The sequence below is a fragment of the Anabrus simplex genome, chromosome 13, assembly GCF_040414725.1.
Source record: "Anabrus simplex isolate iqAnaSimp1 chromosome 13, ASM4041472v1, whole genome shotgun sequence".
Lineage (NCBI taxonomy): Eukaryota > Metazoa > Arthropoda > Insecta > Orthoptera > Tettigoniidae > Anabrus > Anabrus simplex.
This window is the reverse complement of record NC_090277.1, coordinates 18,820,587-18,846,687: the sequence shown is the minus strand read 5'-3', so window position 1 is coordinate 18,846,687 and position 26,101 is coordinate 18,820,587. Positions and strand designations below refer to the sequence as shown.

Genomic DNA, 26,101 nt, shown 5'->3' with positions numbered 1-26,101 from the left:
ATCATGGGGCCTTTTCAGAACAAGCTCCATGCCTGCGATTTTGGGTCGATGGCTGTTGTAGCCCCGGTGAGTTTCTTGCCCTAGAAGGATGTCACATTTACATTCCTTATACAAATCAGCAAATAAGGTCTATTTGGTACACGAGAAACCCGCGATGTTTATCGAGACTATAACAAGTGGTCTTAAAAAAGACCCTTTAGGAGGATTACTACTTCTGTGTTGACCGGTAGTGGAAGAATCCGCCGCTGCTAATGTGCATTGTTGCCCAGGGTGCGCCCAATTGTACTGATTTTTCATAGCGTAATTTATACAATCTTCGGGGAGGCTTCTTCCATGCACCCCATTTCAAGATTTATGTATAATTGTTCTATTTGTACCAATGTACCAAGTCCAAAGATTAATTGATGTTTTGGCACTGCTGAAGAAGAGAGTAGTTGTCTCTCGAAACATGTACGGTAATTAAGTATAATAAAATATGTAAAGTGTCGACAAGGCGAAAAAGTGTTCTAAGAGACCAAACAGGTTGTCGAGATGGTCATCAAGAAGACCAACCTGTGGGCCAATTACAGAATAATGAGGTGAGACTCTCTCTCATGGAGTGTAGTGGAGTTACGAGGCCAGGAAGCTGTCGAGATGATCATCGAGAAGACCAATCTATGGGCCAATTACAGAATAGTCAGTTGGGTCTCTCTCTCATGTAGTGTAGTGGAGTTACGAGGCCAGGAGGCTGTCGAGATGTTCATCAAGACGACCAGTCTGAGGGCCAACTACAGAATAGCCAGGTGGGTCTCTCTCTCATGTAGTGTGATGGAGTACCACGCCCAGGGACATCACCACAAGGCTACATCCTTTTATAAATCATTGCTTGAAGTTCATCATTAGAATATGGAAGCCAATGACAATTGGGAGGCCACAAGTCGAAGTCCCGTACAGCAACATATAACAAGAAGAAAATGGAGGTAGGTCGGCCAAAGACCACAAGAAAATAATGCAAGGTAGTCACAGTCACAGGTTCGATTCCTACAGTAGTAAACACATTCTAATCACTACATTGCGCGCCAAAAGCCTGGGTTCAATACTATTTTTCTCCACAGTGTTCATATGACACATCCATCTCTTGTGGGTGGAGCCTTCTTAGTGTTTTCAAAAGGAGTTAAGGTGTGTGCCGACAAAGAGTTTCATGCTCTTTGTATCTCATTATCGCCATCACGCGCGCGCGCGCGCACCACACACACACACACACACACACACACAGCGCTTCTCTCCCGTGTCCAATCATTGATCCTACTCACTGAACTACATAATCTGTAGGATAAAACACCTTATGTTATTTTGGTACGCAGGTACGGTCACCACGCTGTGTCAGCCAATATCCTCAGTCAGCTCCGAGAGCAAGTGTCGTCGGAGCACTTACACTTCTGGCTTGTATCGCTGGAGGAACTGAGCCGAGGTGAAGCTCAGCTCCTGGAGGACCCCCAGAGAGCGAACCTGGTCTGGAGACTGAACCTGGCCGTAGCACATTACAGCAAGGCCGTGGCCGCCCTCAAGGTACGTATAGCTCTCTCCCAAATCCTCACTATGTACGCCTCTCAGAATGAGAGTACATTAGTAAATGTTCGTAAAATCATGGTAACCCAAACCATCAATAGCTGTAGAATGCATCCGCAGAATCGCCTGCCTGTCGTAATTGACAACTAAAGGGAGGACCGCTCTAAACTTGTGAGCATGGATTGTACTTTTCCCACCCAACAGTGTTAGGTTTTCGAGCCCTACGGAGTTTTTCATTTTCACACTCTTTGTGGTCCTTGTCTTTCTTTGGGTGAAATCTTAATTTTTCAAAGTGTCTGATCCCTTCCATTGTTTCCCCGATTAGGATAACATAGGGTGGTTGTCCGGTTGTACTTCCTCTTGTTGTTATTATAAAATCCAGGTTCCTGGCAGTCTCAAGGTGTGAAAGAAATATGAGATTCTATTCGGTCAATCTCTCAATTGCCCTGGTATTTTTCAAAATATATATTTTTAAAATGCATATATAAGAAAACATAAAGTTCCAATAATACTGCCTTGTAGAACCCTCCTCTAAATTGTTACAGGTTCAGATAATACTCTTAATTCCTTTGTGTCCTATTTGCTAGAAATTTAGCCACCCATTTTTGTCTGCAGTCTCCCATGATCTACCCTACAGGTTAATAGCAATACTTTCCATTTGATGTCCTGAATCTAAAATATCTGCTATATCTTGCTAGTATCATGCAAGTTGAGCTTCAGTGGAATAATCTCTCCCAAACTCGAACTAGTAAGCAGTTAGTAATTTTACAAATGTGTTTAATATAATCAGAAATAATGTTTTCCTAGAGCTCATGTCAAACTGATTGGCCTGTAATTATCTGCTTTATTGGGTCTACTATAGCAGCTCTCCATTCATTTGGTATAGCTCCTTCGTGCATTAAATGTTCACAGCGACAACTTCTACTATCGCTCGTGCTGTCTGCCATTGACGAGGACTCTAGCGGTACAGGTGTGACTCATCCCTCTCAACCTTTACTCAGCCGCTCACTACTCTGCATGTTTTGACAGCTTTCAACAGTCAGCATTAGATATTAATTTGGGCACATTCACTTTTGGATTGTACCCACATAGAAATTTTGAACAAAATCGAAGAGTTGAAGACTTGCCTTGTTAGTTCCTACTAACTCACTTCCTAGCCTCATCATTCTTCTTCTTCTTCTTGCGTTACGGCCTCTGTAGGACCACGGACAGCTCCTTCACGGATTGCATTTTCTTCTTCTCCTCCCAGAACCTCTTCATCCTTTCTCTTCTTCTCTCCCGCTCTTCTTCCGAGATATTCAGTATCCTCTTCTCTTGTCTACTCCACTGGTGACTCTCAATCCTTTTCCTGTATCCATCCCTATCATTGATCTCTGGCATATTAGTTGGTATGTACTTGCTTTTCCAATTTTCCTTTTCTTCCACCTTGATCCCCAATTCTGACCAATCTTTCCGGAGTTCAACTACCCACTTGGTTCCTGTCTTTCCTCGTGTCCTCGCTGTTGTTTCCCATACTCTTTTCGTCATTCTATCCATATTCATCCTGATTACATGTCCCGCAAACCGTGCTCTTTTTAGTCTGATTTCTTCTGAGATTGTCCTCATGTTCCGGTATAGTTCTTCCCTGGGTCTCCTCATCCATCTCTCACCTCCTCTCTTAGGGCCTAGTATTTTCCTCAATATTTTTCTCTCTTCTTTCTCTAGTTGTTCCGCACCATTTCTTCCTAGTGCTATTGTCTCAGCAGCATATAATACAGCATTTCTCACCGTTGCCTTGTAATGTCTGATCTTTGCGTCTGTAGATATATTCTTTTTATTGTATATATCTCTGGTCATACAGAAGGCTGATCGCATCTTCTTTATCCTCTCTGTTATTCCCTCATTACTCCTATTCCTTCCTGTTATAAATTCTCCTAGGTACTTGAATTTGTCCACCTTTTGTACGGTGCCTTCCGGTGTTGTCCAATCCTCAGTGGTATTCAATGTCTTTGTCTTGTTGTAGGCGATCCTCAGTCCTACCCTTCCGGCTATATTGCTTAAGTTGTTGAGTTGTGTCTTTGCATCTTCTTCTGTCTCACTTACTATAGCTATGTCGTCCGCAAAGGCTAGACAATCTACTTGGGCCCTATTGTCCTTTTTGTCCCCAACATGCGTCTTTGGTATTCCCATTGTCTCATTCATTGTTCTCCACTGTCTGATGACTTCATCCAGAGCTATGTTGAACAACATTGGTGATAATCCATCTCCTTGTTTGACACCAGTGTTGATATCAAATTCTTCAGAGAGTACTCCTCTGAATCTCACCCTTGCCTTTGTGTCTGATAGAATTTCCATTATGAGTTCATGTGTAGTGCCATCTAATCCTCTGTTCTTCAGGATTCTTCCAAGAGTTTGTCTGTCGATGGAGTCATATGCTTTAGTGAAATCTACAAAGGTTACCACTGTTTTTTTGTTCTTTAAGGCCCTATGTTCTATCAGATGTTTCAGTATAAATATCTGTTCTATGCATCCTCTTCCCTTCCTAAATCCTGCTTGGTAGTCTCCAATTGTACTTTCTAACTGTTCTTCCAGTCTATTGAGCAGGACTTTTGACAACACCTTATAGCCAATCTCTAGTAGCGAAATTCCTCTATAGTTGTTTGCATCCCTCTTGTCCCCCTTCTTATGTATTGGTATTATGATCGCATTCTTCCATCCTTCTGGTAACTTCTTTGTTCTCCAAATCTGGCCGATGATGTTGGTCATGTTGTCTACTGCCTTGTCACCTCCCCACTTAATCATCTCAGCTGATATTCCATCTTCTCCGGTTGCTTTGTTATTCTTTAGATCGCTTATGGCCTGTGCGACCTCATCTCTAGTTGGAGGACATGACTCTCTCTCTTCTGTGTTTTTCCCCAGCTCCAGCTCTTCTTCAGGTGGTTCACAGTTTAACAGGTCATGAAAGTATTCTGCAAGTATCCTACAGTTCTCCTTCGCACTAACTGCCAGATCCCCATTCTTATCTCTTACAAAGAGTTCTCTGCCTTTATATCCACTCAGGCTCTTTTTGAATTTCCCAAAAAAGTCTCTACTATTGTTTTTCCTGAAGTTGTTTTCAATTTCATCCAATTCCTGCTTCATCCTCTGTCTTTTGGTCCATCTTATGGTTCTGGCTGTTTCCTTCCTTACTCGTAGGAAAACTTCCCATTTTTCCAGGTTCTTCTTAATGCTCCAGTCTCTCCAGGCTTTCCTGCGATTCTCAACCGCTTCCTCACAGTCCGTATTCCACCACCAGTGTTTCTTTTTCTTTTCTTCCTTTCCCCATATTTCAGCCTGTTTCCTCATATTCAGCTTCATGTCATCCCATCCATTGCCAGTTTCTATTCCTTCCTCGTATTTGGATCGATTGTGCCGTAATTTGTCTCTGTCTATATTTATTTTTTGTTTGACTCTCCTTGTAGGCTGCCAGCACGCCGGCACAGCATCTCCAGTTCCAGTCAGAGTACACTCGTCTGCGGGCGGAGTTCCTGCAGTGCCTGGCTCAGCTGGTGCACACTTGTCACAGCCTGTGTACGGCTCCTCCTCCAGCTGTGGCCTCCGCCATTGCAGAGAACACCAGGGACCACCTGCAGCGTTATGGCCATATCACCAACCAGGTGATCTCTTGTTCTTATTTGAAGTAGAAATTTATCTCAGGATAGTAGAGTAGAATTCCAAATCAACGGCATTTTCACTCGGAAGGAAGAAATGAGCCCTCAGGAATTCCGAGAAACTCTGGTGCGACAATGTTCGATGATCATTATTGCTCCTGTCGTCGTTCATCGGTGTGCTCAAACGATTAAGTAGGCAGCAGTCCAGCTTAAGTAAAATGCATTGTCAGTTCACCAGCAATAAACTTAGCGCATACAGTATGTTTCCGTGGTATGGGGTTAGATCCACTTAATCAATACAAATTTTATATAGATGTTGATTCCCATAGGGAACATGAAATATTTGTCCTGAATGAGTAAATTTATAATACCAATATGTGTTGTTGTTTGAGTCATCAGTCCATAGACTGGTTTGATGCAGCTCTCCATGCCACCCTATCCTGTGCTAACCTTTTCATTTCTACGTAACTATTGCATCCTACATCTGCTCTAATCTGCTTGTCATATTCATACCTTGGTCTATCCCTACCGTTCTTACCACCTACACTTCCTTCAAAAACCAACTGAACAAGTCCTGGGTGTCTTAAAATGTGTCCTATCATTCTAGCTCTTCTTCTCGTCAAATTTAGCCAAATCGATCTCCTCTCACCAATTCGATTCAGTATCTCTTCATTCGTGATTCGATCTATCCATCTCATCTTCAGCATTCTTCTGTAACACCACATTTCAAAAGCTTCTATTCTCTTTCTTTCTGAGCTAGTTATCGTCCATGTTTCACTTCCGTAAAATGCCACGCTCCACACGAAAGTCTTCAAAAACATCTTTCTAATTCCGATATCAATGTTTGAAGTGAGCAAATTTCTTTTCTTAAAAAAGCTCTTCCTTGCTTGTGCTAGTCTGCATTTTATGTCCTCCTTACTTCTGCCATCGTTAGTTATTTTACTACCCAAGTAACAATATTAATCTATTTTAAGACCATTTCCTAATCTAATATTTCCTGCATCACCTGTCTTTGATACAACTGTTGGATATGCTCCTGCCATCTTTCTGCTTTGTCTTCTTTCCCTAGAAGTGGCTTTCCATCTGAGCTCTTAATATTCATACACCTAGAACTCCTTTCTCCAAAGGTTTCCTTGATTTTCCTGTATGCAGCATCTACCTTTCCCAGGACCATACAGCCTCCGACATCCTTGCACTTCTCCTTCAGCCATTCTTCCTTAGCTACCTTGCACTTTCTGTCCACATTTCTATCATCATTTCAGACGAATAAAACAAAAACGTTATGATTATATGTGTTTAAGATTCGTGCAGTAGACTGTCATTGGGACCGTCACCAATTAGCCTCACAAACCCCGAGAACTGTCGGTCATTTTGGACAGTTTCTTTATGAATCCCTCTGAACCTCATGCCGATGGAGGCTGAACTTGATATCCAGTGTGTCAGTGACCTTGTCGACACTAATATTGGTTTCGAAACAGACTTTCAACGTATTAGGTCGTGTTACGTACATGTAGTACGTGTTGAAGAGATGTTAAGTACAGAACAAAATGGCCAGCCGGACACCAGTGGGATCCGAACCCACAACCTCCCGATTTCACGTCGGTTGCTCTACCAATTGAGCTATGGTGGCCGAGGCCATCTTTGTTCTGTTTGAAAGGATCTGAGCTACAGGTCTGGCACTACTGCTAGCACACTGTAGAGTGCGTTTAAGTCGCCCGTTGTGGGGCATGTCAATGAATATTGAATTTTCACGACCACATTGTAATCGAAACCAACTTTCAACCTATTAAGTCGTGTTACGTACATGTAGTACGTGTTGAAGAGATGTTAAGTACATGTACGTAACACTACCTAATACGTTGAAAGTCTGTTTCGATTACAATGCGGTCGTGAAAATTCAATATTCATTCACTAATATTGGTTGCTTTTTCCATGTCCTGTAAGTGTCTTACACCCCAGATTGTAGTAAGTTGAGAGATATGCTGTAACATACAACCGTAATGTCGATCATTTTGGACATTTCCTTTCTCACCTCTTCGCGCCCCCCCATGCCGAAGGAGACTTAAACGGCATTTGGAGTGTCAGCCGCCATGATAGCTGTGAATTCAACACCTAAAATAGGGCATTTTCAATTATTTCTACATGTCACTCCTCCCCTTACCCCCGAATAATATTAAGTTGTATGTGTAGCAAATTAGGTTGAAATTGCAGGTTTTCCTGCCACTTTTAATGGGTTAGCTTTGTCAGTATTCCTGCAAGCTGATGTATACAGTCATTTAGTGATTTATTTTGAGGATTACTCAAAAGTGGACCAATGCTTGATGATTCAGCGGCAAGGAATTCTGGAGGGAATAAAAAAAGAATGAATCAAATCTGTCCAGTAGAACGGCCAGACAGGCTGGACAAAGCTGTTTTAATATATAGATTGCAGCAACACGTTCGATAGTCTACAGCACTGTATTGAACGATGTGCGAGTCATGAGAACACATGTTGGGCGTGTTTGTAATTGCACCTGACCTGTAGAGGGCTGTTGTAAGAGGACCTTAAGGACTTGGTTGGCAACGCTGAGCTTGCACCATTCGACCTCCCGTCGTCAGTTCTTGTTCTCCTCCGACCCCAACGGTAAATGAAATGGCGTATGGCTTTTAGTGCCGGGAGTGTTGGAGGACATGTTCGACTTGCCAGGTGCAAGTCTTTTGATTTGACCCCCGTAGGCGACCTGCACCCTTGTCAGCGAAATTAACCAATGATGGTTAAAATTCCCGACCCTGCCGGGATTCAAATCCGAGACCCCTGTGACCAAAGGCGAGCACGCTAACCATTTAGCCGTGGAGCCGGACAGTAATCGTGGGTGAGGGTCCCAAACACCTGAACTGTACTCCACCCAGGTTTTTACCAGTGACTTAAGTGCCCTCTCCTTTACAGCCTCACTACAATCACTGTATGCTGTATGGTATTCAATTTGAAATGCTCAGGGAGTATCATTTTCACACCCTTCGTCACCTCTCCCTCCATTTTGCTGATCCTTCAGTTCTGGAAGGGTCAGGCTTCTTCCATTTTTCCTGATTAGCGTTAATAGATGACGGGGATGAGGTTAACTGCTGGCCTCCCACCCGCAAAGCTGGGGTTCAAGTCCCAGTCAGTTCTGGATTGATATTTTTATCTCAAAAATCACGTGGCATCAGGAAGGGGCATCCGACCCTTAAATCATGGACCAAAACCAGAATGAGCCCGGATGGCTCCAGCAACCTCAGAGATAAGTGGAGGAGTAGAGGATGACGGTACAAACAGTGTGGACACCCTGTACGTGGCGAGCGCGTAGGTGTCTGCAGTTTCCATGTAGACACAAGAATCGGTTTCACTTCACAGTTGAGGAATATGCCATTGCATATTTTACCAGTCTGGTGTTGACGTTGAGCTTGCTGGTTTCAATGGTCCTTACCTGGGCATAACTGCTGGGATATTTTAAAACCCTGTCAGACCTGTCCGTAATCAACCGAGTGGGTGTACTGTAGTCTTCACTTCCAGGCGACAGCCGATTCCTTGCACCTCATGGCTGTCCTTTGGAAAGAGAACATGATACCAGACTGCTGGATGAAAAGTATCATCATCCTCCTTCATATGAAGAAATGCAGACATAACGGGGGAATCACTCTACTTTCTCACTCACTTCAACTTCTGGAAAAGATAATTCAAAGAAGAATCAGAAATATAGTTGAACCGTTATTGGAAGAGGAGGAAGAACCGAAGCTCTATAGACCTGATATTTGCCATCAGAATGCTAACAGAGAAGCACTGGGAATATGGCAAGAACTTAGATGGTTTTTATGGACATCGAGAAGGCCTACGGCAGTGTGACTAGAGAGATAATCTGGGAATGCCTATACGGTACAGGTGTGCCAAACTTCCTGATCAATAAAGTAAAGATGCTCTATCAAAAGTGCTCAAGCTGTGTCCAGGTAGGGGATGGAAGATCAGATTGGTTTGAAACCCAGCAGGGAAGTGCCCTGTTCGTCATTGTTATGGATCGGATCATAAACATTGCAATATTCTGATGTTAGCATTCTGATGGCAACATTGAACTCTAATATTTGCACAAGATGTTCTGATCTGGGGAGAAAATGAAGCAGAAGTACAGGAGAAACTAAATCTCGGGAATGGCATTTTAAAGAAAACAAAACCCCTTGAAATGACTATCAACAGAAAGGCAAACTCTATTGCAGTCTGTTTGTAACTTCAAATACCTTGGACGTATCATTTCAAAAGATAACACGGTAAACTAAGAAATATTTTATAGGACTCGGAAAACTTCTCAATTTTATTTTCAAGTGAGAAATCTACTCTAGGATGATAAAATACCCCAGAAAGCAAAATTGACCATGTTTCATATCTATTTCATTCCAATTCTCACCTATGGACTTGAAACATTTACCCTACATAACAAGGCTAATAGTAAATCCAGTCATCAGGACAATGAACCAAAGACCAGCTTAGAAATGAAGCAAACAGGCTGGCATCAAAATACCTGTTACCGAGTTTTTAGGAAGACGCAGGCTACAATGGTTTGGACACGTTATGAGGATGGACGGAACAGAGAAGTGAAAGGGGAGAGGCCAGTAGGAAGTCAAGGAATAGATGGATAGAGTCAGTGAAATCGGAGGTCCACAAGAGGAATGTCAAGTGGGAGGACAGAAACTATACTTTGACAGCAAGAAGTGGCGAGCACTTATATACCACACGTGGGAAACTGGAACTGGAAAATGATGATGATGATGATGATGATTGTACATATCAGGAAACTGTACTTAGGGGTAGACACACATTCATTGGGAATTTTTATTTCTGTCATGTGTATTTTCCTGTTTGTCCTCCACAATGTAAAATCACTGGCGGCCTCACACTGTCTTGACCAAGGTTACCATACGGTAACTGAAATGTGGCCTAATATCCGGGGGAAAGCATGACATCTTACTAACAGTGTTCAATACTTGAAAGGTGCAGGTGATATGGTTCTTGTTGTCTGTTGCAGCTGAGAAAGAGCGTCAAGGAGTTCCGAACATGTGCCGACTTGTACTGGAAGCTTTACCAGTCGGCGTTTGATGCAGATCCAGCTTCGTTAGCCAACATCCAAATGTATCCTTCTTGCAGCGCAGAGAAAATAAAATTAGTGTTGTGATTATTATATATTGCTCTTTGGAAACTTTCCATTTCTCCCTTGAACATGAAATAAGAAGTTTCTGAAAAAATGAGAAGTTGTCAACAACCTTTAACTGCGAGCGTAATGTTCCCAGCATATGTGCTTTGTTTCTGGTCTGTTCCCTGCTTTGTTTATTGCTTTTGTTGCAGATTTACATTGCATTTATTTAGATGAAGTGAAGAACATCATTAGTGAACAACAAAGAGTGACTGTGGAGAGAGAACGATCTGCAGTATTACTAAAAGCACCAAAGCACATGCTTTGTGAAACATGGCAGAAGCACGTTGCTCAGTAGGCCACTTTCCGCATTTAATTGGAAAACAATTCATGTCTTTGGTTTTTTTGGGTGATATTTAACTAAAACTACAGTGATAGAAAGCTACAGACTGAGTACTTGTACTATATTTATAGTTTTATCTCAAGAGTTCTTTTTTGAGTTAGTTGCAAGAAAATGCAAACTGTACAGTCTACATTGTCATGTAGTTCAGTGTCAGCTATATCATTTGCATGTGCTCAAGTCGATGTGCTGCCTAGCGTCTTGCTACGAATTACGAAAACAAACATCCGCATTCTGACGTGTCTGTTTATCTTGTAATAAAGTTACATGAGATTATACAATATCACTAATATCTGAAGATCACTTCATCGAGCAGTTTGCGAAGTGTAGAGAGGAGCGGAAATTACAATGGACTTCGTTGAAGTTATACTGGACAATGATATTGATTTCAACTTTGGTGACTTATTTTAGAGGAGCTGTTATTTCAAGTGGTGAAAGTGGTAGGGTCAGGTATGCGGAGCTATAGCAGGTGTTCAAACACACACATAACTGACTGAAGTGGTATAAGTTGGAGAGCCGTCTCGTTGTAGCGCACGCCTCCACACGGAGTCGTCCTTTAGGTTAAAAGAGAGACATTTAATCTCCAAGATTCCATCCACATACGTATAGCGTCATGCAAGTCTGATCAGTACCACTCTAGCAGGAACAAGCATCATCTCAGGCATTGTGAATTAGATCCACTCATTGTTGTGGATTCATGGTCATGTTTTGATCATCATTCGTTGTAGATTCATTTTGAAGTTTTAATTATCGTTTCATTTCGTTGCACCTCGTATCATTAGGGGCAGATGACCTAGGTGTTAGGCCGCTTTAAACAACCAACATCATTGTGCTTTAACATGTACCATTACGATACAAGTACATTTTATTGGTATTTTTTAAACATGCACTAAAATATAAGGAAGGTTTGATTAAAATAACTTGAGATAAATCTACGTCCATAATGTGTGGCGGGCATTTTATGCTCTGCAACAGTTTGCTGTTCATAAGGGGGATGGGTTAAGCGTGCAGAATGCAGTGACTGTCCGTGCCGTATGGTGTTAGAAAAACATCAAGAGTAAGGATGCATCAAAGGACAATGCAAGATTCTCTTATTTATTTTTTACTTCAAAAAGTTATAACAATAGTGCTATACTTGCTGAACGTAATCTGCAGCAGAGCACACTCTTGAGGTTGGGGTGTGTTAGTTCTCATCACACCGAGCTCATTGACAGAGCTTAAACAACCTTTCAGAGGTCTGGATTGAGAGAAACTGAACTGTGCACGAACGTTGTAGTATCCCAGTGCCATGTGTGCTGCATAGTTTCCTTAACGACCAACAGATTGCAGCAGATGTGTCTTCTAATGGCTCACAGCATCGAGAGGGTAGCACAGGCCAATTACCAAGATGAAGCTGTTTTGGATTTCAGGTAAATTTGCTCTTTTTTACTTCCTATTGATCTTTTATTCTTTCAACGAAATGTAACACAGCAAGTGATCTGGACCTTTATTACACGAGCCTAAACAACGGATCTGCTCATCCAGACAACTTTATCCTCCATCTTGTCCTGTCATATTGTGTGTCCAGACAATTTTCCTTTGCTGTTCTACCTTACACTCAGGAGACTACAAAATGACTTCCTGTGGCTGGACACGCTCGGTATCCCCTGCCTGTTTTAAGACGTGACTAAAGGGGGTCTTAGGGGCTCTCAACGTTGGAACGTGGGGCCCTTACTAGTGCCAGGCTCCTGTCCAACCTCCCTTGGTCAACTCTTGTTCTTTCCCGACCTTGACACTATTAGAGCATTCGGGGCCTAGGGAGAATTTCATTTTCACATCCTTTGTGGCTCTTTGTCCGATACTTTCACTTTTCGAAGCGTCAGATCCTTCCTTTTATCCCATGTGTGGGGGACACTCTGCCTGTCATAAGAGGCGAATAAAAGGGGCGAGTAACGGATGATACTTTTGGAACCATGAGACAATTTGTGATTAGCACCGTAACATGATGAACACCATGGACCATTAGAGCAATAATGGCTACTACAACTGCCATTGCTCTCTGTGTTGCCCTGGCTCTACATTAGTACCACACATCATGGTTCTGCTTTACCAGTTATGAGAGGCCGGTAACCTTCATTTTGGCCCTTTGGACAACAAGCATCATCCTAAGGCATAGTGAATCGGATCCACAGATTGTTTTGGATTCACTATCATTTTTTAACATCCTTCGTTTCAGATTCTCGTTGGTGGATACATTTTAAAGTTTTAATTATTGTTTCATTAGAGGCCAGTGACCGAGCTTTAAACAAGAATCATCATCATCATCTAAAACTCTCCTCTCGAAGCCTATATATTTTGTTGCAACTGATAATTGAAATTTAGTAGATTTTTTATCAGTTCCCTGCGCCTGGTATTTGCTCATTCTGATCTATTACAAACTAAAATAGGGTATTTAATTATGTGGATATCTAATAACGTCAGCCTGGATTCTGTTACATTGCTGTACCAAAACTTGTCTTTTTGTTGGAATCATCTACTGATAGCTATTTCACCTTCCTCTTGAATGTCTCTCCTGCTTTAGACTGTTTTCCAACATTGACATCTCTTTAGCAAGATAGAAACTAACTGCTAGTCAACATCAGCAGATTGCTACAAAATTAGGAATTTCTGAATTTGGTGTTCACTCTGCTTTCAAGAGAAGACAAGAGAGAAGCACTCGCATAGTGCTGCAGCTGTGGACATCTGTGCTAAAGTCAACAGAATTAGAGATGCCTGGTTGTGTAGCAGACAACCTGCTAGAAGGCTGCCTAGCACGGGGGTGGAGCAGTTCCATCTGGAACTCAGCTTATTGGATGAGGGTTTGGTCACCCGAATTACACGTCACACCAGGCCTGCTCAGACATCGAGTTATTGTCAGATGACAATACAATCTTCTGTCAACAATTGTGAAGCATGCGGAACTGCAGCTAACTAAAAGAACACGTTTCCTTTTCTTTTTTAAAGAAGGAATGCCATTGCCACATATTTGTCGAGCAGTAATCGGAGGGAAACGGGTACACAGTTTGAACAGTGGAACTCTAAAAGACATTGTTTTCCATTTTTTTAAAACATAATTTGCTTTACAGTGTGTGAATTTGTGTGTAATGGATGTCTGTGTCTTATCTGTTGCCTAATAAATAAGAATTACTGTGAGTTTAAACATTTTGATTCTGGTGTGTCTACATTTGTTTTTCGTGAAAGTGGAAATAAATAAAATGACTAAGTCATATGTGAAGTACCTTTTGCCTGCACATTGGCCCACGACAGCAACAGAGCTGGCAAATAAATATATTACACGTATTGTCTGATAACATGGTTAGCTGGTTCGAGTTCCATTGGCGGCAGGGTGCAGAGGTATACAATTTATAATTACTGTAACTGGAAAAGTATTGAAGATACCAACCTCAAACTCCCTATTCAGATGAAACTTATAATCTCATCACCAGATTGCAGCAGTGATCAGAACACCCATATATATATATATATGTATATGTAGTTTTCATAGCTGCACAGTGTGTACAAGTGTACAGCACTAACATCTATGATCCCACTACTCCACCACAGGTTGCAAGTAGTACAGAGTTTAACCAGCAGATAGCACGATAATCTGCAAACGTTGCCCATGTGTAAAAAGAAGAGATTTCTGGGGCCCATCAACCACCGCTGCCCGCATTGATACGGAGAACTCTGGGGCCCGTTACTTATGTTCTCCAGGCATTTTTTGTTTCTTAGAAACTGCCTAGCATTATTCCATGCTTGATACCAAGTTAACATTCCGAAACCAGAATTTGTCATGTAAAACCAGCAACAATAATATACACTACTATTGTATGAAACCCTTGTAACAATAAAGATAGTAGAAATGTTTCCTGAAATTTCTATTCCTGAGAAAATGTTGTGGATTTCCTTTCAGTGTGAGCTACGAGTGTCTGCTCACAGTCACCCATTTCAGATCTCTTAGATCACTTATCTGCAACAGGATGTTTATATACCAAGCTGGATAGCTGCAATCGCTTAAGTGTGGCCAGTATTCAGGAGATAGTGGTTTCGAACCCCACTGTTGGCAGCCCTGAAGATGGTTTTCTGTGGTTTCCCATTTTCGCATGAGGTAAATGCTGGGGCCGAACCTTAATTAGGCCACAGACGCTTCCTTCCCACTCCTAGGCCTTTCCTATCACACCGTCTGTGTCGGTGGGACATAAAGCGACTTGTAAAAAGAAAAGATGTGTATATACAAAGTTGTAAATAGCATCCTTGATCATTATTATTTGTTCTTAACATTTGTGTCTTGCAGATGAAATACACTCCTAGCACTTTGTGAGCTCCTGCTCTGGAACATTCTTAAAGGCTTGTCTTGTTTCTGCGGTAGCTCTCACCATTCGAGCGTGGAGACTCAGCATCTGATCCACTGCTGTCGAGAAGCCAGCGCCGTGGCCCAGCAGCTGACGAGGACGGATGACGTCAAGACCATCACCCACCAGGTAAACTAGCTTCTGTTATTTTAGACTTGCACTGGAGTTTCCTAGATTCTAGGGTGACCCACATGTAGCTTCAGCTGGTGACATTTGTGCTCTGTTTGTTAACCCCCTTCCTAATATATTGTACCTGTGTTTTATGAGCGTATATGTCTGCGCTGGCATTCTTAGCACCAAGTATTTATAAAAGATTGCTGTGTATCTTAACGTTTAGTGATCTTTGGAAATATCTGACGCACATATCGTGGCAAGGTCGCACTCGATGTAAACAGAAATGGCGGCACGGTGAGCGATGGGTTGTATTACTGATGAGGAAATACCGTGTTTGCAGGACGAATGTGTTGATTTAGGAGGTTATACAGATGGAAGTGATAGCTACAGCAGTGGTGGTAGCCATTGAAATAGATATCGTATGCAGGAAATTTGGACGTGTAAATTACTCAAGCAATTCAGATATTTTAAAAAATTTACATTTAAATGATACATCATATATATAATATACACACAATTGGCTCAACTCATTTTCGGTTCATCATCATTTGGCATAAAATTCCAGCGAGAAAAGTCAAACAGGCTACATGAGATAAGTTGGACATGTGGGTTTGAAGTACTGACACTGGGAAATATTCTTGCCATTACGAGCTCACAATATGACCTGGAATGAAATAAACATGTGCTAATAAACACAAACTAATAAAGTACATGACATACGGGCAGAAAAAGAAAACTGTCCAACATGAGAAGAAGGGACCCTGCTAGATCTCACCAAACCGTTCATATCCAATTTCGTATGACTGATGTGTCCATCTACCCTTTTACTTGGATATGAATATGGTTTTAGGCATTGTTTTTTGTTTTAGGACATTGTAAGGTGCAAGCTTTCTGCTATCACCTCTTACACCAAGCATTGCAGTAAATCGTTTTTTCACTTCCAGTAGTGTTTTGAACGTAAATCACTCACTTGAATTAATAACATTTATTCCACTTATGACACTTACATTACACATTAGAAATACAGAATACTGGCTACTGGTGGGCAGGTGCCCTCGATAACAGTCAGTCACATCCTCTCATCGCCTCTTACTCGAGGCACCCAAGCAGAGTGGTCGCTCATCTCCTTCCATCCACACCACTTCTGGGTAGGACCTACAAAAAAAAAGAACACACTGAAGGGTGCTGTTATCTGTTCAAAAGTGGTAGCGAATAACTAGGTGGACTAGCCATGGCTAAGCCGGAACATGCTCCCCACTGTTGAATACCATGATTCAACTAAATTAAATTGCCTGATATGCCCTCATGATAGTTCAGTTCAATTCAAGCATCACACAGGCACTGACACACGGAGTTCAATTCAGTAATCAAAATGAGTTGATCATTCAACAAAATATACATGTAAACATAAGCAAAACAAACACAAGCACAACTGTTAACAGAAGGTACTAAATAAGCTGACTGTGTCCTCATCCATTATTATCCAGTGTGAAATTAAGAAGAAATGAACTATTCACACACACTGTAGAGTTCTCAGTTCAAGTCACAAGCACAACACACTCTGAAATGAAAAAAAGAAACAAATATTCACATGAAACACACATGTTAGCCACAACGATCCTGTTTTGTGTTCAACAGGTAATGGTCTTTTAAAAAGACCACTCTTTGTTCTGATGGTGGCCACTCGTGCAAGTATATCCTTCCCAGGGTGAACAGTCTCCACCACAGTCAACATCCAACAAAGAGGAGGAAGTTTGACCTCCTTCAGAAGAACAACTTTTCCAATAGCTAGACTCTCCTTGGGACAGGCCCATTTCTTGCTCTGCTGCAGTGAATTCAGGTAATTGGCAGACCACCTCTTCCACAACTGCTGCTGCATTGCCTGGATACGCTGCCATCGAGACAATCTGTTGAAGGGCGGGTCAGTAACGTCAGGCTCAGGAATGGTTGTGAGGGGGACACCAATTAGGAAGTGAGCAGGTGATAAATAATTAAGGTCATTAGGGTCATTGGATAAGGCAGATAAGAGATGAGATGTGCAGTAAGATTACATAGCTCCTCAAATGCCAGTAGTGCATTACCCGCAACTCTTCTCAAGTGAATTTGACAGCTGCTTCCCAAAGTGTGGAGAGCTGGGAGGTGTGATGCCTTCCATTGCTGCAATGAAGTTAGTGCCATTATCACTATAGATGATGTAGTATTTTCCATGTCTAGCCTTGCTAGCCAGACAGATGAACAATACAATGTAACTCTTTGTTGTCTTACGTTTCCCCTCTTGACGAAGAAAGGACCAGCATTATCAGCTCCTACATTAAGAAATGGGTGACTCTCTTGCACTCTTTTAAAGTTAAAAACTTCATCACTGATCCGTATTGAACTAATAATTACAATGCTAAAAAGAGAAAGATGTTCCACCTATTCAGTACAATAATATTGTTGCACAAATTAATGTATCAACATATTTAATATGTTATGGGACCGGTTTCGATATGTCCATGTCATCATCAGCTGACACAAAAATGGCAGGAAGTCAACACAATTGTAACACTTATGACACTTTTCTTGAAGAATTAAAAATAGAAGTTCATGTAGAGGTTCTTGAGCACTCTTGCTGTAGATCTTGAGGTTAAAAAAATGATGCAGTATAATTCACAATTGTTGTTATTCAAGGAATAAAATTTGTTGCTAGGTAACAAATGATATGATTTTGTTTTAAATAATAGATTTATTAAACACACTGTGTACGTTTAACAAAGAATGGTTATATGGTCCCTTGAGAGTTATCATCGTTTGCATAGAAATTCAGGGAATTTATCCTCTCCTTACAATCGATCAAGTGGTACCGTACTGAGGGCAATACAAACCGCAGAGCGTACAGGAACACTGGGTTGAAGCACGATGGTAACCTTGTTGGTGACAAATTCTGTGGTGAAAGCCATGCGCTGCTGTCCGCGTGAAGACATGTCGGAGTTCAAAGTTGGACTCTTTCCATACATCTGTGTTAATTGCAGGAGTTTCATAGACGTCTGGATCTATTGCTGCAAGCTTTTGCTGTCTTTGTTCGATGTGAGCCTCATATGCTGGGGTGGATTCTAGATTATTACTTATCATTATCTCCCTTATGAAAAAATCTGTGTCTACCGTGTCCGAACTGTTCTGTGTAGCCGTAATGCTCTTTTCAGGTAGGTGGCTTTCACAGCTTCCAGTCTCCCCAGGTTGGCCATAGTGAGGTGCGTCCATATTTTGCTGATGGCATAGCAGGCTATTGGAGCTATCTTAATGTTAAAGAGAATGAGGGCAGTTCATACTGATAGTTTCTCAATGCTCTTTATTTCAAATATGGATTTCATCGCTGCAGTGCAACGTTCCTCTATGTGTTTAGTAAACGTCTTCCCAGTTACTTGCAAGGTTAAGCCTAAATAACGATATGAGTTTACCAGCTCTAGTCTGTTATTGCCACACTCAAAGACATCTTCTGTAGAGATATTTCCTCCTCGCCTAAATTTCATAACTTTTTTTTTTTTTGCTGGTATTTATCTATAGATCATTTCTCAGAGACCATTCGTTTAGCTTATTGAGTCCTTGCTGCAGGGATTTTCTGTTTTTTGATAGCAATATCATGTCATCAGCGTACAGGAACATTGCAATATCTTCCGAGGCCACCTCACTGATGACATTGTGAGTCAACAGATTAAAAAGCATTGGGCTGAGAGGGTTCCCTTGGAGTACGCCATTAGTCTGGGTTATAAGTCCAGACTGGCCTACTTTATCACTAACCGTAAGCCAGTGCAATAGTGGATTCCCTGGTCCTAAGATAGTTTCCTAAATAGAATGGTTCTGTTAACTCCATCGAACGCTTTAGTATAATCCACGAAAATAGCGTAAACGAAGCCTCCAGTTAAGCTTGTAGCATCCCATATGATGTTAAGTACCCTCTCAATTGCTTGGATTGTTGATCTACCGGCAGTAAATCCATATTGTTCTTCTGGTATGTACATCATGGCTTGTGGTAGGATGCAATCTAATATTAACTTGGTAAATACTTTAAAAGGAGTACATTCGAGGGCTATCCCACGATAAGAATCTGGTGAGTCCTTTGGCCCTTTTCCTTTATATAGCACCCGGGTAGTAGATTCCCTCCACCTCCTAGGGATTTTCCTCTGTACAGTGCGTTCATTGAATATTGCTGTGCATATAACTACAGTTAGAGAAACTGATTCTTTTAGAAGCTCGTTTGTGAGGTTGTCCAGACCTGGCGCTTTTCCTTTTTTACATCTTTGAAATGCGTTCCATACTCCTTCCACTGTGATTGGCACAATTGGATCCTGCTGCGTGGTTCAAGTCTGTATGTCGACCATTTGGGTCCTTTGATATTTACTTGAAAAATGCTCCTCCCATATTTTCATCGGTATAGTGGGATTCACTTTCGTTCTGTAGGGTTCAAGTATTCTATACGGTTTTGATTCTGCGACTGCTACTGTCTCCAGCTCTTGCTTTACAATGAAGTCTTGTCGCTTCTTTCTGATTACTACTTTGTATTTACTCCTTTCTTCTGAATATTCTTTCAGCGTTATTTCTGTTTTGTGTTCTCTCCATCTGTGGAGTTTCTCCAAGGTTACTTCCCTTTAGGTGTAACAATCCTCGTCAAACCAGAGCTTGCTTATTCTTTTCGGGGTCATCTTTCCCGCTGAGTTAAGTAAGGTATTTCCTAGTAGGTCTAAGGCCTTATCGATATTCCCTCTAGATCAGGACCATCCAGCCATTGCGCTCCGAGAGCACGCCCGCGCTCGGGGAGCACTGGGCAGTCAGAGTAGCGCTCCTTCCCTTACCACCACTACAGTGTGGCAGCGAGGAGACCTGAGGCAGACAGACAATGTTCGGACCGCGCTGACTAGATACAGTACATACGTACAGTCGTGCGTCCGACGGATTTCTGGGTTTGTTGACATATTCATAGGGCTGTTTTGCCGTAACAAATATACTGCATATACAAATCGAAAGGTACTCCGATGTATGGAATATGCAGGAAACGAAATCAAGTGTTAAGTAAAGAATACAGTAATGTGATTTATTCAAAACTGAAATTTGAACATATCTGAGAGGAAAATTCAACAAAATTATACCAATATGAACAGATAGTGCAGACTTTGAGTGACTTTAGCTCAGTCGTTTTTACGAGCTTTTACTTATGGAGCAAACAGTCTTCTCCAAATTGGGTACGATATTTCTGGACACAGCTATTCTTAAACAATTGCGCAAGTTTCTATCGCTCAATTGCACGATGGTTACTTTTGGTAAGCTTAAGAACTGAAAATAAACTCTCACAAATGTACGTTGAGCCGAATATTGACAGAACTGCACATGCATGTTTATACAAAAGGGGGTATTCTTCTTGCGGAAAGCCGCTGTAAAATTCTTCTAAACTTCGTGACATTAGAAAGAGGTCTTTAAGACAAACATTGCACTGCAGTTTAAGCAACTCTAATTGAAATAGCTGTGGAGCATTATCTGCACTAAGAGAAAATGGTCGAACAAATACATCTAACACTGCTTGGAGTTCTGATAATTCTGAAAATCTCTTTTCAAACTCTTCTTGTAATTGGCGAATTACCTGAAAGTACTCATCAAAGTCGACACCTTGTTTCACTGTTTCAAGCATTGGAAAATATCCTGTGTTCCTTGCACGCAACTGGTTTTCGCAAAAATAAATTTTTTGTTGAACGCTTGAATTTTTCCCACCATACTGCAGATATTTTGCTTTTAGCCCTGAAGCTAAGTGTTCAAAGTATTCAGATGGGCAGTAAAATCACTTAAAAAGGCCAAGTCCACCACCCACTTAGGATCACGCAAAAGAACTTCTTGCCGCCCCTTCATGTCATAAAAGGTATATATTGCATTCCGCAAGTAAACAACTCGATGAAGCAACTTCGCCTTGCTCAGCCATCTTATTTCTGCATGGTATGGGATATCCGGACACTCCACTTCGATGTCATCCAAGAACTCATTGAATTTCTTTCCTTTTTGTTGGTATTTGCTTTACGTCGCACCGACGCAGATAGGTCTTATGGCGACGATGATACAAGAAAGGCCCAGGAAGGGAAGGAAGCGGCCGCGGCTTTAATTAATGTATTAATTAAAGTACAGCCCCAGCATTTGCCTGGTGTGAAAATGGGAAACCACGGAAAACCATCTTCAGGGCTGCCGACAGTGGGGTTCGAACCCACTATCTCTCAATTGCGAACTCACAGCTGCGTGCCCCTAACCCCACGGCCAACTCGCCCGGTACTCTCTGAATTGACGGTGCGTGAGTCCATGGGAAGGAAGAAAATTTACCATTCGCACAACTGTTCCCATTACGTCTTTAAGATTGGCGACTTTTGCACAGATTGCCTCATGGTGTATCAAAGACTGGATCGCCGCCATTAGGGTACTACCGCTCTCAGCCATTTTTAATTTTACGTAGCTGAGGAACCCTGTGCGTAGACTACGTAAAGCAGCAGCTCCATCCGTCGTTACACTCGTCAACCGCTCCCATTTTAATCCCATTAACTCAAAAGCACCCTCCACTGCTTGGAAAACATCGAAACCGGCAGTGGTGTCTTTGAAGGCTACCCAGTCTAGGAAATCCTCGGTGACTCGAAGATAGTCATCCACCCCTCGATAAAAATAACGAGCTGAGCTGTGTCCGCAATGACGGTTGATTCGTCGAGGGTGATGGAAAAGGATACAAAATTTGCTGCCTTCTCCATTAATTGCTGTTCCATATTAACGGCCATATCGTCTATTCTGCGAGCCACAGTTTGAGGAGAAAGAGAGATTTTGTCAAATTTATCAACTGGCTCCATAGGACAAATACATGCCGCCGCGTCCATTCGGCACTCCTTGATTACATTCCCTTCCGTGAAGGGTTTCCCAGCTTTGGCATTTCGCAGCGAACATTTGTAGCTTGCTCGTAAATTGGGTCCACCAATCTCACTCTTCTCAATCTCCTGTCAGACAAAAATATGGCAAGTCACAATTTTAGTGTTCTTCACGTAATAACTCTATCATGTCTTCATTCCCGTTTGTAAACAAGCATTTTAAAATTAAAACAATAATACTTACAGAACAGTGCTGCTTGAAATTTTCTTTCAATTCTTCCAACTTCATTTGGCGACTGGTGTCTGTCAAATCACCGTAATCGTCCATGTGGTTGGCATTGTAGTGCCGTTCTGAATTGAGTTTTTTTAAAACACGTTAAATCTCGGTGGCACACTATACATTTGGCGTGCCCTTTATAAGCTGTACAGAAAAATGAAATATCCCATTCTGCTTTAAAAGCTGCTGCTTCACCACTCCCTTTTAAAACATTTTTTTTTTTGTTAATGTTCAGTCATGACAACTGCGAAACTGATTTAGTTACACGCTGTCAACGAAGCACTTCGGCGCGGCGGGCAGACCGCTCGCTCAGCCAGCCAAGCTCCTCCCACCACGACCGAAACTACCTTTCCCCAAAGCGCTCGGAGCACTGGCTTAGAGCACGGTCAGAGCGCTAGCGCTTGGGGAGCGCTGTTTGGATGGCACTGCTCTAGATAGACATGAGGTTATTGCATTTTTATCTAGTGACTGTTCCTGTAATGCTATGTTGATGTGCCGTGGGGCCCATTGTTGCTTACTGTCAGTGATTTCCAAGTCATCTATTTTGAAACTAGTATGTATTGGAATGTGCTGTTGTAGTATGTGAAATTCGTTACCTCTGAAGAATATTAAGTCTATGACACTCGAGCTATTGTAACCTGTGTACGTTGGGAGTTGTTCTTGGTTGACCAGGGGAAATCCTTCTTCTTCAAGGGCTTGGAAAACAGTTAGAGCCATGCGGTCGGGTTTGTCCAGAAGGCAATTAAAGTCCCCTGTTAGTAGTATTGGCATGTTATTACTCGCTTTCTCTAAAGCATGCAAAATAGTTTCTGTGACAACTTCTGCAGAAACGTTGGGTCTTATGTACATTCGGATTACAGCAAAGTGTCTAAAAGTGACGATCACGATGTCGAATTCTGTGTATTCACTAACTATTTTACCCATAGACGGCTTGTAGAAACAGGATACTCCTCCTGACGGTCTGCCTTGATGTCCTATCGTTGCCAGTGAGTGAACCGAATAGTAGCCCTTGATGCTGACTGGTTCCAGGAGGAAAGTTCCAGTTAGGATTATTAAATCTTCAACTAATATGGATATCTCAGGAGTGCGCATAAGTGACTTGAGGCCTTCTACGTTCCATAGGAGGCATGTAAGTTCACTGCTGTCGGATACGAAAGGAGCGAAATGTCACATCTTCTGGCCAAAAATCAGGGCTGAATATTCTCTTCTTAAACTTGATGGGAACTCGAACCTTAAAGGCTTTGTTTGATCCTTGGGTGGTCAACATGGAACATTCGGTGCCTTTATCAATACCATTCTCCTTCAGATATTGAGTGAGTAGTATAATACAGGGATTCTGCCGCCACCACCTCCTCCGGCTCCCAGAGGCCTCCTCCACCACCACCACAGCCAGAGGCCTCCTCCACCACCACCACAGCCAGAGGCCTCCCAGAGGTCTCCTCCACCACCCGCGGGAAATTTGAATTTGTAAACAAAGCCACGTGCTTTTTGACAGCTATCATCGATAACAACGCATCGCTAACCTCACTAATGCCATCTTGACGCCTAAACCTCACTAGTACCAACTTAACCTAACTAGCGCGAGATTTGAATTGGTAAACAAATCCACGTGTTTTTTGACAGCCACGTGCTTTTTGACAGACAACAACGCATCGCTAACCTCAGTACTGCCATCTTGACGGGCCTAAACATCAGTAGTACCAACTTAACTTAACTAGCGTGAGAGAAACAAATCCACGTGCTTTTTTGACAGCTGTCATCTGCCATCTTTCAACCACAGAGCACTGTGCTGCCCTCTTTATCACAGTAGCTGCAAATTCATCACCTGTCATCCGCAGTGCTGCCATCTTAACGGGCCTAAACCTTAGTGATACCAACTTAACCTCACTGGCGCGAGATTAGGATCGGTAAACAAATCCACGTGCTTTTTTGACAGCTGTCATCCCCCATATTTAATCTATAGAGCACAGTGCTGCCCTCTAGCTACTTACCTTTGAAATGTGGTGGCGGATAATTTGAAAAATGCTTTTTGACAGCAGCCATCTTTAATCTAGAGAGCACCGTGCTGCCCTCTAGCTAGATACCTTTGAAATGTGGTGGCAGGCAATTCCACATGACAGCAGCCATCTTTAATCAGGAGAGCACCGTGCTGCCCTCTATGTGGTGGCGGCAATTTGAAAAATTCTACATGCTCTTGTTTGGAAACAAACTCACGCGCTTTTTTGACAGTCGTCATCCGCCATCTTTAATCAACAGAGCACAGTGCTGCCCTCTTTAGTTAGATACCTTTGAAATGTGGTGGCGGCAAATCCCACGTGCTCTTGTTTGGAAACAAAGCCATGTGCTTTTTAGACAGCTGTCATCCGCCATCTTTAAACTACAGAGCACCGTGCTGCCCTCTTTATCGCAGTAGCTGCAAATTCGTCACCTGTCATCCGCAGTGCTGCCATCTTAATGGGCCTAAACCTTAGTGCTACCAACTTAACCTTACTAGCGCGAGATTTGAATCGGTAAACAAATCCACGTGCTTTTTTGACAGCTGTCATCCACCATCTTTAATCCATAGAGCACAGTGGTGCCCTCTTTAGCTACTTACCTTTGAAATGTGGTGGCTGATAATTTGAAAAATGCTTTTTGATAGCAGCCATCTTTAATCCAGAGAGCACCGTGCTGCCCTCTTTAGCTAGATACCTGTGGTGGCAGGCAATTCCACGTGACAGCAGCCATCTTTAATCAAGAGGGCACCGTGCTGCCCTCTTTGTGGCGGTGGCAAATTCCACGTGCTTTACAAACTCACGTGCTTTTTTCTGACAGCTGTCATCCGCCATCTTGCATCACAAACCTCAGTGCTGCGCTCTTTAGCTAGTTACCTTTGAAATGTGGTGGCGGCAATTTGAAAAATTCTACGTGCTCTTGTTTGGAAACAAAGCCACGTGCTTTTTGACAGCTGTCATCCACCATCTTTAATCAATAGAGCACTGTGCTGCTATCATGCGGGCAATTTCGTCAGCTGTCATCTGCCATCTTTAATCTACAGAGCACGTGCTGCCCTCTTTACGACATGTAGTAGCGGGCAATTTGAAAAGTTCTGTTAGCTGTCATCCGCCATCTTTAATCAAGAGAGCACCATGCTGCCATCTTTAGCTAGATACCTTTGAAATGTGGTGGCGGCATTTTGAAAAATTCTATGTGCTCTTGTTTAGTAAACAAAGCCACGTGCTTTTTTTGACAGCTGTCATCCACCATCTTTAATCAATAGAGCACTGTGCTGCTATCATGCGGGCAATTTCGTCAACTGTCATCCGCCATCTTTAATCCACAGAGCACCGTGCTGCTCTCTGTAGTAGCGGGCAATTTGAAAAGTTCTGTTAGCTGTCATCCGCCATCTTTAATCAAGAGAGCACCGTGCTGCCATCTTTAGCTAGATACCTTTGAAATGTGGTGGCGGCAAATTGAAAAATTCCACGTGCTCTTGTTTAGTAAACAAACTCACACGCTTTTCTGTCAGCTGTCATCCGCCATCTTACATCACAAACCTCAGTGCTACACTCTTTAGGTACATACCTTTGAAATATGGTGGCAGATAATTTAAAAAGAAAAATTCTACAGCAGCCATCTCTCGACGCTAATTGCACAAGATGGTGACTATACATGACTCCATAAAGGTGCTTATGCAAGATGGCCCCTATACATAGGTTCTTATGAGACGCCCTTGGGATGCTTGCGTAAGATGGCGGTTATACAAGGCTCCTTATGAGACTCCCTAGG

General features: G+C 42.3%; 2 protein-coding genes and 1 non-coding gene across 3 annotated transcripts in view; 1 reads left to right on the top strand and 2 right to left on the bottom strand.

Annotated features, from left to right (window-relative positions):
- defl (Integrator complex subunit 7) overlaps nucleotides 1–26,101 on the top strand; it is a 438,395-nt gene that overhangs the window by 305,449 nt on the left and 106,845 nt on the right. The window contains exons 12-16 of the mRNA XM_067157240.2: nucleotides 1,344–1,548; nucleotides 4,989–5,183; nucleotides 10,208–10,311; nucleotides 12,035–12,121; nucleotides 15,100–15,211. Coding sequence (XP_067013341.2) covers nucleotides 1,344–1,548; nucleotides 4,989–5,183; nucleotides 10,208–10,311; nucleotides 12,035–12,121; nucleotides 15,100–15,211 — 703 coding nt within the window. The remainder of the gene's footprint in view (nucleotides 1–1,343; nucleotides 1,549–4,988; nucleotides 5,184–10,207; nucleotides 10,312–12,034; nucleotides 12,122–15,099; nucleotides 15,212–26,101) is intronic.
- TRNAS-UGA (transfer RNA serine (anticodon UGA)) lies at nucleotides 6,731–6,807 on the bottom strand. The gene has a single exon. It is a non-coding gene; the product is annotated as a tRNA-Ser (tRNA).
- Tasp1 (Taspase 1) overlaps nucleotides 16,198–26,101 on the bottom strand; it is a 272,831-nt gene continuing 262,927 nt past the window's right edge. Inside the window, exon 9 of the mRNA XM_068230008.1 lies at nucleotides 16,198–16,351. Within this exon, the coding sequence (XP_068086109.1) occupies nucleotides 16,316–16,351 (36 nt within the window). The 3' untranslated portion in view covers nucleotides 16,198–16,315. The remainder of the gene's footprint in view (nucleotides 16,352–26,101) is intronic.